The 15589-nt window shown below is 51.5% G+C and overlaps 1 protein-coding gene across 1 annotated transcript in view; it reads left to right on the forward strand.

Annotated features, from left to right (window-relative positions):
• Window positions 1-699: 699 nt before the first annotated feature.
• The window catches only part of epn3b (epsin 3b), a 32102-nt gene continuing 17212 nt past the window's right edge, over window positions 700-15589 (forward strand). Inside the window, exons 1-5 of the mRNA XM_049013215.1 lie at window positions 700-1193; window positions 1275-2215; window positions 6066-6897; window positions 12290-12408; window positions 14750-14839. Of these exons, the coding sequence (XP_048869172.1) occupies window positions 6255-6897; window positions 12290-12408; window positions 14750-14839 (852 nt within the window). The 5' untranslated portion in view covers window positions 700-1193; window positions 1275-2215; window positions 6066-6254. The remainder of the gene's footprint in view (window positions 1194-1274; window positions 2216-6065; window positions 6898-12289; window positions 12409-14749; window positions 14840-15589) is intronic.

Below are 15589 nucleotides of genomic sequence, written 5' to 3' on the forward strand. Positions count from 1 at the left end.
TGCTGTAATGGTGTCTGCAGGGTCCTGTAAGGTCACGGTGTCTGCAGGGTCCTGTAAGGTCACGGTGTCTGCAGGGTCCTGTAAGGTCACGGTGTCTGCAGGGTCCTGTCAGGTCACGGTGTCTGCAGGGTCCTGAAAGGTCGCGGTGTCTGCGGGGTCCTGTACGTTCGCGGTGTCTGCGGGGTCCTGTACGTTCGCGGTGTCTGCGAGGGTCCTGTACGTTCGCGGTGTCTGCGGGGTCCTGTACATTCGCGGTGTCTGCGGGGTCCTGTACGGTCGCGGTGTCTGCGGGGTCCTGTACGGTCGCGGTGTCTGCAGGGTCCTGTAAGGTCACGGTGTCTGCGGGGTCCTGTAAGGTCGCGGTGTCTGCGGGGTCCTGTACGTTCGCGGTGTCTGCGGGGTCCTGCACGTTCGCGGTGTCTGCGGGGTCCTGTACGGTCGCGGTGTCTGCGGGGTCCTGTACGTTCGTACTGTGTGCAGGGTCCTGTAAGGTCACGGTGTCTGCAGGGTCCTGTACGGTCGCGGTGTCTGCGGGGTCCTGTACGGTCGCGGTGTCTGTGGGGTCCTGTAAGGTCACGGTGTCTGCGGGGTCCTGTAAGGTCACGGTGTCTGCGGGGTCCTGTAAGGTCGCGGTGTCTGCGGGGTCCTGTAAGGTCGCGGTGTCTGTAGGGTCCTGTAAGGTCGCGGTGTCTGCAGGGTCCTGTACGTTCGCACTGTGTGCAGGGTCCTGTAAGGTCGCGGTGTCTGCAGGGTCCTGTACGTTCGTACTGTGTGCAGGGTCCTGTAAGGTCACGGTGTCTGCAGGGTCCTGTACGGTCACGGTGTCTGCAGGGTCCTGTACGGTCACGGTGTCTGCAGGGTCCTGTACGGTCGCGGTGTCTGCAGGGTCCTGTAAGGTCGCGGTGTCTGCAGGGTCCTGTAAGGTCGCGGTGTCTGTAGGGTCCTGTACGTTCGCGGTGTCTGCAGGGTCCTGTACATTCGTACTGTGTGCAGGGTCCTGTAAGGTCACGGTGTCTGCAGGGTCCTGAAAGGTCACGGTGTCTGCAGGGTCCTGAAAGGTCACGGTGTCTGCAGGGTCCTGTACGGTCGCGGTGTCTGCAGGGTCCTGTACGGTCGCGGTGTCTGCAGGGTCCTGTAAGGTCGCGGTGTCTGCAGGGTCCTGTAAGGTCGCGGTGTCTGCAGGGTCCTGTAAGGTCACGGTGTCTGTAGGGTCCTGTACGTTCGCGGTGTCTGCAGGGTCCTGTAAGGTCACGGTGTCTGCAGGGTCCTGTAAGGTCGCGGTGTCTGCAGGGTCCTGTACGTTCGCGGTGTCTGCAGGGTCCTGTAAGGTCGCGGTGTCTGCAGGGTCCTGTAAGGTCGCGGTGTCTGCAGGGTCCTGTAAGGTCGCGGTGTCTGCAGGGTCCTGTACGTTCGCGGTGTCTGCAGGGTCCTGTACGGTCGCGGTGTCTGCAGGGTCCTGTAAGGTCGCGGTGTCTGCAGGGTCCTGTAAGGTCGCGGTGTCTGCAGGGTCCTGTACGTTCGCGGTGTCTGCAGGGTCCTGTACGGTCGCGGTGTCTGCAGGGTCCTGTACGGTCGCGGTGTCTGCAGGGTCCTGTACGTTCGCGGTGTCTGCAGGGTCCTGTACGTTCGCGGTGTCTGCAGGGTCCTGTACGGTCGCGGTGTCTGCAGGGTCCTGCACAGTAACAGTGTTTGTTGGGTCAGGAATGATCACTGTGGATGAAGCCATCTTTTTAATGATTCAAGGTTTCCCAAAATATCTTTCCTTGTCAGAAAGCCAATACGGATCAGAGTGCAGATCAGAACCCCAGGCTGTCCTGCCTGGCTCAGCCCACACTTTCCGAATGGGTCAGAACCGCACTTGCAGCACTTCTGTGGTGTCTGGCTGATGTGGTAGAAGGGGGGGGTGGTTCTTGGTGAAAGGAAACGAAGCATCAGCAGAAGCTTCTGATTGTGCTGTAGAAAGAGTCACAGCGGCTCTGTGCTACTCTATGCTGTTTGTGATACTCCCCCTCACTTCCATCCCATGGATACAGTTGCCATGGTGATGTCGTGCAGTCAGAGCAGCTGGCCGGCAGCCTCGTTGTCACGCAGTGATAAAGCACATGACAACCATGGAGGCCAGAGGGCAGGACTTAGCTTGGGCTTTCCTGAACGGAGACCCTTCTACCCAGCATTACGTCACTTCCTGAACACGCTCTCCGGATTTTGAACCATGGTAAATATAAGGCAGCAAGAAGGGCTGATTAATAGTTTCCCACAAAGTGTTTGCTGCACAGTGGTCCTGCACTGGACATGGGTAAATCCTGTACAAAGCAGGTAATATGATGTCTTGGTTAGCAAATATTATATTAAGTTTACAGAAGAACTATGTTTAGTTCCTGGTTTGAATTCCTTAAACAGTTTGTCAGCCACCATGAAACAGAAACACAAATCACAATTCAGATTATGGTGCTTAAAGTAAGACAATAAATACAAGTAGAGTTATGAATAAACACATAAATACAGCACAATGTAAATATAGTAAGTGTATAAGAGGCAGGTGACTGCGCAGTCCTGTGTCTGGATTAATCTTCAGTGCAACACGTGAAAATATGCAGCACATTTGTGTGTAAGTGAATAAATCCATTAATGCAGGCTCTGTCCATGTCACCCTCAGACTGCTCTAGGAAGAGAACATAAGCAGGCCCACATTTTAATGTGGTTGAAATACGGTGTAAAGGGATCGACAGTAGGCTTCCTTATGTGTCTTGAGGACGTAGGTTTGAGTTTTGTAAAATTCTAAGCAAGTAAGGTTACATTTTGAACGGCAGGGACTGCATCTGTGTTTATATGGTGCTGGGGGACGCTGAGCTGAAAATCAGTGCCAGCAGCAGACTGACAACGATCAACCTCTCCCCAGGAAGACAGACAGACAGGTAATTAGAGAGACAGCCAGAAAATCAGGCAGACAGACAGATGGGCAGGCAGGCAAAATGACAGACAGGCAGGTAAGAAAGCAGGCAGAGAGAAAGACAGGCAGCGACAGACAGACAGGTAAGAAGGCAGGCAGAGAGACAGACAGGCGGGGACACAGACAGGTAAGAAGGCAGGCAGAGAACAGACAGGTGGGGACAGACAGACAGGTAAGAAGGCAGGCAGAGAGACAGACAGGTGGGGACAGACAGACAGGTAAGAAGGCAGGCAGAGAGACAGACAGAGTGTAGCCAAATTGTACTTGTACACTTTGGAAAAAAATGTTTAAAAATGCAAATAAATTTGAGGATATTGAAGAACAAATTTTAAAAACCGTCTTAAATGTTACAGTAATGTAAACAAACAAGAAAAACTTTTATTCATAACGTATTCTGGAATTGTTTTCAAATTATGAAATGTATTGTCTACAAACAATTATTTGTACACCTGGCCATTGGATTTTGTCTCAGTCCTGCTCAGTATCTGGTCGGCCCGCAACTGCCTCCGAGGCAGCTTTCAGTAAGGCTGCTGCAAATGGCTGGGTCCGGGCTCTCCCATGTGTGCTGTTCCAAATTCTCTTTGTTGCTTGGTGGGTCTGCTGGCCATTTCCTCTCCATCTCAGCCTAGAGTGCTCAGTAGGATTGAGATCCGGACTTTGTGGGGACACTCATGCACTTTCACCACCTTCATGGTGAGAATGGCTTTTACACGCTTTGCAGTGTGCCTGAGGCGACGTCCAAGCAGTTTGGCAGCAGATGGGATCATCTGAGTAACAGGATCTCCTCATAAACCTTGGAATGCATGATGCCTTCAATAAAATTGTCAACACCGGAAGCTGCCATGCAGCCCCAAACCAACACGCTCCTACCACTGTGCTTGACAGTTGCATTTCAGCACTGGGGACTATCCTCCTTTGAGTTGCCCCACAATCTCTGACGACCATCTAATCCAAAAACGTTGAATTTTGATTCATCAGACTGTACAATTGATTTCCAGATGCTGATAGACTTCTCAACATGTTTTTTGGCAAATAACAGATGTTTGTTTGTTATTTTTCCTCATAAATGGCTTCTTACGAGGAACCCCGCCATGCAGTCCACGTTTGTTCAGCCTCCTCTTTATTGTTCATCTGCAAACCTGAATTCCAGTAGCCTCCTTAACTGGCTTTGCAATTTGTGTAGCGAACAACTTTCGGTTTTCATGGCAAACTCATTAATGTACTTGTCTGTCCTTGGACTGGTCCTTCTTTTTCTCCTTCTTCCCTGCAGAGTAATGATTTCACCAGTCTTTTTGAATTTCTGAATGATGTAGTGCATGGTAGTCTGCCTCATGTCAAGTTTGGTAGCAATTTTTTGACTGAAATTTTAAGATTCTTTCACTCAATGCATTGGGTATTTCAGAGTTTTAGCCATGTTGGGAAACTGAACTAACCCTGCAAATGCTTGTGTGGAGACTGACCACCAAGGCTCCTCGCAGAAGCTGAGGGCCCCCAATGACCTGCCTATTTGGAGCCCCTGCTGTTATGTGTCATGTTAAATGATCTCTATTATGACTGGGAACTCCTCCCATTGTAACATATTCATCCAATTCTATGAATGGCCAGGTGCACTAATAATTATTTGAAGGCAATAAATTACAGAATTTGAGTATGATTCCCTGCGATAGGCTGGCCCCCCATCCTGGGTTGTTCCCTGCCTCGTGCCCATTGCTTCCGGGATAGGCTCCGGACCCCCCCCCCCCCCCCCCCCCCCCCGACCCAGTAGGATAAGTGATTTGGAAAATGGATGGATGGATGGATGGAATATGATTCCAGAATATGTTTTGCATAAAAGTATTTGTTCTTTCTTTACATAGCACATATCTAATTGTAACATTTTTTAAAGTTTGTTCTTCAATATCCTCAATTTCAATTCCATTTTTTCACCATTTTTTCCAGACTATACAAATAATTTTTGGCTAGTCAAAATGCATTGTTTATTGTTTGGTTAGTTAAGGTTAAGTTTTGGCTTGCGTAGGGGTTAGGGTTAGGGGTTAGGTTAACCGAGCTCCTCTTAGCTCCCCTGTAATTTGAACCATGGAATGTACTTACATACTATGGTATGGCATGTTATTTACTGTAAATATTTTCCTTTACAGTGAAAACAGTACACTGTAACTTGACTGTAAAAGTGGAGTACAGTGAATTCATAAACTGGTAACATAGTTGTTTATTATTATCAGCCTTATTTGTGCGTGCGGAGCAGAAATGCACCCTCGCGAGAGTGATTTTCCACTTGCCGATGCTCTTCTGTGAGCTCTTGTCACCTACACCTGCGTGGCTTTTATGTGTCAGGGTTTTCAGAGTAATTAAACACCACTTCCACAAATTCGCTTCGGCTCACACTTCTGCGTGAAGGTATGTTGGACATGGGTGTGGTTTTCACTTTACAGAAGGGCTGGGTTGGATGTGGACCGGGTTGGATGTCCAGTGCCACCTTCCTGCTGGTTGCAGCCCTAGGATTCTCGGAAAGTGTGCAGGCAAAGAGACAGGCAAGCAGGTAGACACCAGAAGGCAGACAGAGAGACTGACAGACGGGCAGACAGACAGACAAAGGTAAGCAGACAGGCAAGCAGGTAGACACTGGAAGGCAGGCAAATAGACCGGCAGGCAGAGGCAGGCAGAAAGGCTGGCAGGCAGGCAAGTAGGTAGGCAAGCAAAGAGACAGTAAGTAAAAGAGGCATACAGGCAGACAGACAGCAAGTCCTGTCTGTCTAATTCATCTGTGGCCTGCTGGGGGTGGCTCCAAATGCCATTGGCTCCACCTGCTGAGACAGAAGGCCTATGAAACATCTTCTGGGAAACCCCCAGGAAAACCCCGTACCACCCCACTCAGGCAGATTGAGGAAAGTTCCGGGATCACAGGCTGGGGGTAGCAGGCACCACTCGGTGCACTCGTAGTGCTGTTAGGGCTGTTTCATTCATTGCAAGCTTTCTCCTGCTTCACTGGAAATGTCCTGAGGTCTATTCTTTTCTCAAATTTTCGTTATTGTTCTGGTCTTTTTTGTAAATGGAAGTCTGTGTGCCACCCATAAACAATTCCCAACCCTCATGACCCTCTCTCCTATTCCCACAGCGTGCCTGTTGCCCCTAAGCCCTGCACACAGGAAGTCATCACACACACGCTCCCTTGTGGACTGCTGTCCCAATTCAACCTATAGGACTGTCCTCATCCTCCTCTTCCTCCTTCCAAGCTGAGGTGTGGGAACAACCTAGATTTACCCCTTCCTATTCCCGATCTGGTAAACCTTTTTCCTTTGTCACCATGACAACCTCAGCCCTGCGCCGGCAGGTGAAGAACATCGTGCACAACTACTCTGAGGCAGAGATCAAAGTGCGGGAAGCGACCTCCAATGACCCATGGGGGCCACCTAGCTCGCTCATGTCCGAGATCTCGGACATGACCTTCAATGTAGTGGCCTTCACTGAGGTCATGGGCATGATCTGGAAGCGCCTCAATGATCATGGCAAGAACTGGCGGCATGTGTACAAGGCCCTGACACTGCTTGACTACCTGATGAAGACGGGCTCGGAGCGTGTGGCGCAGCAGTGCCGTGAGAACGCCTTCACCATCCAGACGCTCAGGGACTTCCAGTACGTGGACCGCGATGGCAAGGACCAGGGTGTCAATGTTCGCGAGAAGGCCAAGCAGCTGGTGGCTCTCATGCGGGACGAGGAACGGTTACGGACAGAGCGGGCCCAGGCGCTCAAGACTAAAGAGCGCATGGCGGGGGCCACGTCAGGCATGGGCTCGGGTTCGGGCTCGGGCTCTGGCCCGGGCCTGGGCCCGGGCCCGGGTTCCTCCACCCTGCCTTCCTACCCCAGCCGGCGCACAAGCCAGCCCAGCATGGCTGCCCTCTATGGGGAAGAGTTCAGCCGCTCCCGGGGCTCCCCCTCCTCTTTCAACTGTAAGTACTAAACCCCCCCGCCCAAGTATACTGACATACAGCAATACTCACATCATCACAGACACCAAGCTAGTGGGCGGCAACTTTTATTGTTGTACTGATTGACACACACTGATACCGATGCTTCAGTCCTCACTGTCAGCTGACTCACCGTTACCAGTGAATGCTTGGACTGCACCCACTTATATACAGAATCGTGGCCCTCCCACATGCAGGCGCCCGGCCTCCCCCATTAGCTTGGATTACTCAAGCCGGTCCCAGTGTCAGTGACCTCAGCATCCATTGTCCCTGAATCCCTGCCTTCTGTGTCTTTGGCTCCAACATCCATGGTCCTTGCATCCATGGCCTCTGTGTTCATGACCTCAGCGTCCTTGATCCCTGTGTCTCTGGCCTTAGCTTCCATGGTCCCTGTGTCTGTGGCTTTAGCTGTCGTGGTTCATGTATCAGTGGTCCCTGTGTCTATGACCTTAGCATCTGTGGTCCCTGTGTCTGTGACCTTAGCATCTGTGATCCCTGTGTCTATGACCTTAGCATCTGTGGTCCCTGTGTCTATGACCTTAGCATCTGTGGTCCCTGTGTCTATGACCTTAGCATCTGTGGTCCCTGTGTCTATGACCTTAGCATCTGTGATCCCTGTGTCTATGACCTTAGCATCTGTGGTCCCTGTGTCTATGACCTTAGCATCTGTGGTCCCTGTGTCTATGACCTTAGCATCTGTGATCCCTGTGTCTATGACCTTAGCATCTGTGATCCCTGTGTCTGTTACCTTAGCATCTGTGGTCCCTGTGTCTGTTACCTTAGCATCTGTGGTCCCTGTGTCTGTTACCTTAGCATCTGTGGTCCCTGTGTCTGTTACCTTAGCATCTGTGGTCCCTGTGTCTGTTACCTTAGCATCTGTGGTCCCTGTGTCTATGACCTTAGCATCTGTGGTCCCTGTGTCTATGACCTTAGCATCTGTGGTCCCTGTGTCTATGACCTTAGCATCTGTGGTCCCTGTGTCTGTGACCTTAGCATCTGTGATCCCTGTCCGTGGTCCCCTGTCTCCGTGACCTCGGTGTCCGTGGTCCCCTGTCTCCATGACCTCGGTGTCCGTGGGCCCTTGTGTCCGTGACCTCTGATGCGGCCAATCTGCTGCTGTGCCCCCTTATTTATTCTTCATTTCCCTGGGGATTCACTCATGTGCCTGTGATCTGCTTCAGCACCTCTCCTGCTTAAACACACACACAGGTGTGCAGGGTTACTGTCTGACCTCATCTAAGTCACACACACACAGTCCACAGTGAGCTGCTGGGACCTGTATGTTCTATGAGACCTACGGGCTGACGTCTGACCCTACTAGAAGCACTGCCAGCATGTGCATTAGAGGAAGTGCACCTTCTCTGACAGGATTAGCTGGAGGCATGGATGGCCATTCCCTGGATATTTTTAGTTTATTATGTTTTACTGCTTCCTCCATATACTTGGTGTTGAAGGTTCTTCTCAGTTTGCATGAATGTAGTTTTTCCAAGTTCTTCATGCTATGCCTGCTCTTAAAATTGGAAGGTACTGTCCCCTTCCGACAGAGTCACAGGAGGAGCGGAGTGCTTGCACAGTGACAGCTCTGAAAAACGTTCTCTTCACATACACCTCTGTGGAGCGCTGTGATCAGCGTCACCGGCCTGTCTCTCTTCACATACTCCTTTGTGGAGCTCTGTGATCAGCATCATTGGCCTGTCCTTCACATACTCCTCTGTGGGGTGCTGTGATCAGCATCATTGGCCTGTCCTTCTTCACATACTTCTCTGTGGGGTGCTTTGATCAGTGTCACCGGCCTGTCCTTCACATACACCTCTGTTGGGCGCTGTGATCAGCGTCACCGGCCTGTACGTATTCACATACTCCTCTGTGGGGTGCTGTGATCAGCATCACTGGCCTGTACATATTCACATACTCCTCTGTGGGGTGCTGTGATCAGCGTCACCGGCCTGTACATATTCACATACTCCTCTGTGGGGTGCTGTGATCAGCGTCACTGGCCTGCCCCTGGTCACATACTGCTCTGTGGGGCGCTGTGATCAGCATTATCGGCCTTCCCCTTGTCACATACTGCTCTGTGGAGTACTGTGATCAGCATCATCGGCCTGCCCCTTGTCACATACTGCTCTGTGGAGCGCTGTGATCAGCGTCACCGGCCTGCCCCTTTTCACATACTGCTCTGTGGAGCGCTGTGATCAGCGTCACCGGCCTGTCCATCTTCACATACTCCTCTGTGGGGTGCTGTGATCAGCATCACCGGCCTACCCCTCGTTACATACTCCTCTGTGGGGCGCTGTGATCAGCGTCACTGGCCTGTCTTTCTTCACATACACCTCTGTGGGGCGCTGTGATCAGTGTCATTGGCCTGTCCTTCTTCACATACTCCTCTGTGGGGCACTTTGATCAGCGTCACCGGTTTGTCCTTTACATACACCTCTGTAGGGTGCTGTGATCAGCATCACTGACCTGTCCTTCTTCACATACACCTCTGTGGGCTGCTGTGATCAGCATCACTGGCCTGTCCTCCTTCACATACACCTCTGTGGGCTGCTGTGATCAGCGTCACCGGCCTGTCCCTCTTCACAACCTTCTCTGTGGAGCGCTGTGATCAGCGTCACCGGCCTGTCCCTCTTCACAAACTCCTCTGTGGAGCGCTGTGATCAGCGTCATCTGCCTGCCCCTGGTCACATACTGCTCTGTGGGGCGCTGTGATCAGCATTATCGGCCTGCCCCTTGTCACATACTGCTCTGTGGGGCACTGTGATCAGCATTATCGGCCTGCCCCTTGTCACATACTGCTCTGTGGAGTACTGTGATCAGTGTCATTGGCCTGCCCCTGGTCACATACTGCTCTGTGGGGCGCTGTGATCAGCATCATCGGCCTGCCCCTTATCACATACTGCTCTGTGGAGCGCTGTGATCAGCGTCACCGGCCTGCCCCTTTTCACATACTGCTCTGTGAAGCGCTGTGATCAGCGTCACCCGGCCTGTCCATCTTCACATACTCCTCTGTGGGGTGCTGTGATCAGCATCACCGGCCTGCCCCTCGTCACATACTCCTTTGTGGGGTGCTGTGATCAGCGCCATCGGCCTGCCCCTTGTCACATACTGCTCTGTGGAGCGCTGTGATCAGCGTCACTGGCCTTTCCCTCTTCACATACTCCTTTGTGGGGTGCTGTGATCAGCACCACTGGCCTGTAAATCTTCACATACTCCTCTGTGGGGTGTTGTGATCAGCATCATTGGCCTGTCCTTCTTCACACACTCCTCTGTGGGGCACTTTGATCAGCGTCACCGGCTTGTCCTTCACATACACCTATGTAGGGTGCTGTGATCAGCATCACCGACCTGTTCTTCTTCACATACACCTCTGTAGGGTGCTGTGATCAGCATCACTGACCTGTCCTTCTTCACATACACCTCTGTGGGCTGCTGTGATCAGCATCACTGGCCTGTCCTCCTTCACAACCACCTCTGTGGGCTGCTGTGATCAGCGTCACCGGCCTGTCCCTCTTCACAACCTTCTCTGTGGAGCGCTGTGATCAGCGTCACCGGCCTGTCCCTCTTCACAAACTCCTCTGTGGAGCGCTGTGATCAGCGTCATGATACATGACTGTCATCTGAGGACACTTGGAAGGTTGGCGGACAGCATCTACCTCATTAGTTGATGAACTGGGATAATCCCATGTTTGGACAACTCCTCTTTGCGACTTTATATCTTCTGAAATAGCAAATTTGATTTAAAAAAATTGTAAGGAAATAAATCTTTACTAAAAATAGGTATTCTTAATGACAGAGTCAGTAGTGTGGCGTGGCCTGTTATTTTCATCAGAGGCTGCCTGTTTGCAGGAGTTATTTCAGTAACCTGCCCTCACACATTGCTGCTGCTGTCGGCAGCTGTTTGCCAGGCCCTGCTCTCTCCAGCGCGGTGTCCCCTCGCATGCACGGCACTCCTGCTGTCTGCAGCTGTTTGCCAGGCCCTGCTCTCTCCAGCGCGGTGTCCCCTCGCATGCATGGCACTCCTGCTGTCTGCAGCTGTTTGCCAGGCCCTGCTCTCTCCAGCGCGGTGTCCCCTCGCATGCACGGCACTCCTGCTGTCTGCAGCTGTTTGCCAGGCCCTGCTCTCTCCAGCGCGGTGTCCCCTCGCATGCACGGCACTCCTGCTGTCTCTCCTTTGACCTGTGATTGGTAAATCATCATTGCTCTGTGATTCTGGGCTTTGAATGACTCAAAACACCCACAGTAAATCAGCGCAGCCTCTAGTGGCAGCTTCACCTTGGGGGGCTGCTTGTGGGCAGGGGGGGTTGAGTACATGTCCAAAATTAAATGAGAGGTCAGACTGCAGCCCCGTCTGCCGTTTAATCGCTCATTCAGGATTGATGGGATATTTTTGACAGGGAATCTAAAATGGGAACTTGGAGCTGACTTGGGAATGCAAACAGAAATCAGAAAGAGAATGTGTACTTATCCGCCACGTGAGCAGGATCGGCACCTCTGCAGCTTATTGGGCTTGGCGATGCCCCCACTGGATGGAGCATTCACCATATGCGCTTATGTACCATGTCAGGAGGATGATTGCGGCTCTGTGCCTGTCTGCGACTTTTCTAGGGTGCAGTGCTGCCCCTCGCTGGATGTAGCTACCCCTCTGAGAAACACATGGCTGCTTAAGCCCCCACACTACCTGCAGGCCCATGGAGGAGGAGCGAGGTGGATTTGTGGGGGAGGAGTGCTGTGTGCAGGAATGCGTGTACCAAGCCCGCCACCCATCTGCCGAAATGTGCTGGCTTGGCAGAGGGCTGTGTGGCTGCCCTGCTGTTTGCCCTAGACAGGCAGTGAGACAGCAGCAGCTTCAGCTGCTAGTGTCCTGTCCAGCCAGTGGCCCATCCTTCAAATGGCTGACTGTGAGACTGTCGCTGGCAGGAAACATAGGTTTCCAGGACATTTTTATTTGTGTGCCTGTGCATGTGTCTGTGTATTTGGCAGCTGGCACAGTGTGTCAGGGGGTGAGGGGGGATTCTCATGCCAGATTACTTTGCCCTCAGTTTCCTTCATCTACAAAGCAAAATACACACACACACGCACACAAACATAGACAGACAGACAGGCACACACAGACACACACACGAACAGACACAGACTGCCCTACAGACTGAACACATAAATCATGACACATGTACTCAGCCTGTAGGATGTACTGCTCAGGATGACGGGGGGCGACATTAACCATAATCTTTCTGTCCCTCAGCCCTGTTCTTTAACTTGTTCTTTTAGTTCCTTGTTTGTTTATTTACTTCCCCATTTTTTTTTACCTGTTCCTCTCTTGTTTTCTCTATCCTTTCTTTACTTATCTCTCTCTCCATCCCTCTGCCCTCAACAGCCTCCTCATCATCTCCACGAGTCCCATCGGACCTGGAGCAGTCTCGCCCTCAGACCAGCGGGGAGGAGGAGCTGCAGCTACAGCTGGCATTGGCTATGAGTCGGGAGGAGAGTGAGAAGGTGAGACAGGTCCTGCTGGACGTCATGCACATTGAACACACTGATACACACCATGACACACACAGCAGGTGCTGACTATGATTTGGGAGGAGAGTGAGAAGGTGAGACAGGTGGGCATTATGTATAATTTACATTTATATACACACATCACACATTTTATCTTTGTGTGGGTGGGTGTATAATTCTTGTATGCATTTTAACAGACCCATGTGCCAGTACTCACACTCACATACTTGTACTATACACTTCTAATATCTACCCACAGGGGGCGCTCTGTTTACACAGAACCATCAGGTCATGCTTGATTGACCTGTCTGGAGTACTTGAGGAAGCAAGCTTCGGGATTGGCTACTGGGCTGGGAACTAGTTACATGGTTATTAATTCCCCTCCTACTAACAGGAGTCTCACCCTGCACCACAGCATCTCCTAGTGGCTAGAATAGCAGATTATTTAATCAGGGTTAGGGTTGGGGGTGGGATGTGGCGGAGCCGCTTTTTGTAATTGACTCCATCTCTGCTGTCGGAACTTACCCGCCAGTCCCTAAATGACCCAAGCAACCTGCGATAAGCTTCCAAGTGCAGAATATTCATGTGCCATGAGTGGCACATTACGGTCTGACTCACTGTTAAGCTCATGGCCGTTTGTGAATCTGAGATGATTCAAGTCCACCTCACATATCGGGTTATGCTGTAGAGAAGGCAGTTACACAACACTGTCATGCAGAATATAACATCCAAAAGCCATTCTGGCACTACTTCAGTAAAACGGCCACCATGGATATCTCTGTTATTGGAGAGTAATCTACCTTGGGAAAGATCTCTGGAAGTAGTTGGAAGTTGAATGCTGTTTTTCTGCATTCAGTTAATGAGACTGCTGACACCGCTGGTGGTACCTGAATTCTAGTAGACAATAGTAACGAGAAAATATATGCTCCAGTCCATGTGCAGAAATGGCTCCTTCAACAAATGACATTTGTTTTTGTCTCATTACGACACATGAACACAATGGGCACAGTTGGGTTTCACTGGCATCATGTGAGCGTAGAGTGCGAGTGCAGCTCTGTACTCAGTCACCTTGCATGCCCTTATATGCAGCCCTCCGACTGTGTGGACGTCGACGAGCAGACTCAGCTACAGATCGCTCTGAGCCTCAGCCAGGAGGAGCAGCCTCAGGTACGGGCTGTTAACCCTAACCGCGCTGCAGATCGCTCTGAGCCTCAGCCAGGAGGACCAGCATCAGGTACGGGCTGTTAACCCTAACTGAGCTGCAGATCAGACTGAGCCTCAGCCAGGAGGAGCAGCCTCAGGTACGGGCTGTTAACCCTAACCCTAACCGAGCTGCAGATCGCTCTGAGCCTCAGCCAGGAGGAGCAGCATCAGGTACGGGCTGTTAACCCTAACCCAGCTACAGATCGCTCTGAGCCTCAACCAGGAGGAGCAGCATCAGGTACAGGCTGTTAACCCTAAGCCTAACCCAGCTACAGATCGCTCTGAGCCTCAGCCAGGAGGAGCAGCATCAGGTACAGGCTGTTAACCCTAACCGAGCTGCAGATCGCTCTGAGCCTCAGTCAGGAGGAGCAGCATCAGGTAGGGCTGTTAACCCTAACCATAACCCAGCTGCAGATCGCTCTGAGCCTCAACAAGGAGGAGCAGCCTCAGGTATGGGCTGATAACCCTAACCCAGCAGCTGATCGCTCTGAGCCTCAGCCAGGAGGAGCAGCATCAGATACAGGCTGTTAACCATAACCCAGCTGCAGATCGCTCTGAGCCTCAACCAGGAGTAGCAGCCTCAGGTGTGGGCTGATAACCCTAGCCCAGCTGCAGATCGCTCTGCCTTAGCCAGAAGGAGCAGCCTCAGGTACGGGCTGTTAACCCTAACCGAGCTTCAAATTGATCTGAGCCTCAGCCAGGAGGAGCAGCATCAGGTACGAGCTGTTAACCCTAACCCAGCTGCAGATCGCTCTGTGCCTTAGCCAGGAGGAGCAGCCTAAAGTACGGGCTGCTCCCCACCCACCTGCCCTGCCAGGTACCTTTCCCTCAACTCTCACCTCCTCATCCTCCAACCTGACTGGCCTCACTGGGGTCTCTCCTCCTCCTCCACTAACATCTTCTTTTTCCCTCCAGCTAGATACGCATTTGTCCAACTAACCCACAATATTTCCTCGTTTCTGCCAGGACAGCAGCTTGGGAGGATCTGTTTTCCCCTGTAGGCTATAAGATGCAATGAATAGCTTTCAGTGTTAGTCTGTGCCATTCCGTGCTCCATTCTTAGGCTGTCAGTCAGACTGTAACCACCAGCAGTTGGCTATACTGGTGCAGCACCCTCTTCCCTCCATTCTAGCCAGGTCCCGCCTCCTCTGTTGCCTTGGAAATGGACGAAGAAGCACTACTTCAGATTGCATTGACTCTAAGCAAAGAGGAACATGATCAGGTATCACACTTATTGTGGGGTGGGTGGAGGGGTCTAATATATACAGTTCCAGCTGTCTTTCTAACATACACTGCCCTGTCTCTCTCTCTCCTGTATCGAATACATACATACAGGTCCCGCTGTCTTTCTAACATACACTGCCCTGTCTCTCTCTCTCCTGTATCGAATACATACATACAGGTCCCACTGTCTTTCTAACATACACTGCCCTGTCTCTCTCTCTCCTGTATAGAATACATACAAACAGGTCCTGCTGTCTTTCTAACATACACTGCCCTGTCTCTCTCTCTCCTGTATAGAATACATACTAACAGGTCCCGCTATCTTTCTAACATACACTGCCCTGTCTCTCTCTCTCCTGTATCGAATACATACATACAGGTCCCACTGTCTTTCTAACATACACAGCCCTGTCTCTCTCTCTCCTGTATCGAATACATACAAACAGGTCCCGCTGTCTTTCTAACATACACTGCCCTGTCTCTCTCTCTCCTGTATAGAATACATACAAACAGGTCCCGCTGTCTTTCTAACATACACTGCCCTGTCTCTCTCTCTCTCCTGTATTGAATACATACATACAGGTCCCGCTGTCTTTCTAACATACACTGCCCTGTCTCTCTCTCTCCTGTATCGAATACATACATACAGGTCCCACTGTCTTTCTAACATACACTGCCCTGTCTCTCTCTCTCCTGTATCGAATACATACATACAGGTCCCACTGTCTTTCTAACATACACAGCCCTG

The sequence above is a fragment of the Brienomyrus brachyistius genome, chromosome 5, assembly GCF_023856365.1.
Source record: "Brienomyrus brachyistius isolate T26 chromosome 5, BBRACH_0.4, whole genome shotgun sequence".
NCBI classification, from domain to species: Eukaryota; Metazoa; Chordata; class Actinopteri; order Osteoglossiformes; family Mormyridae; genus Brienomyrus; species Brienomyrus brachyistius.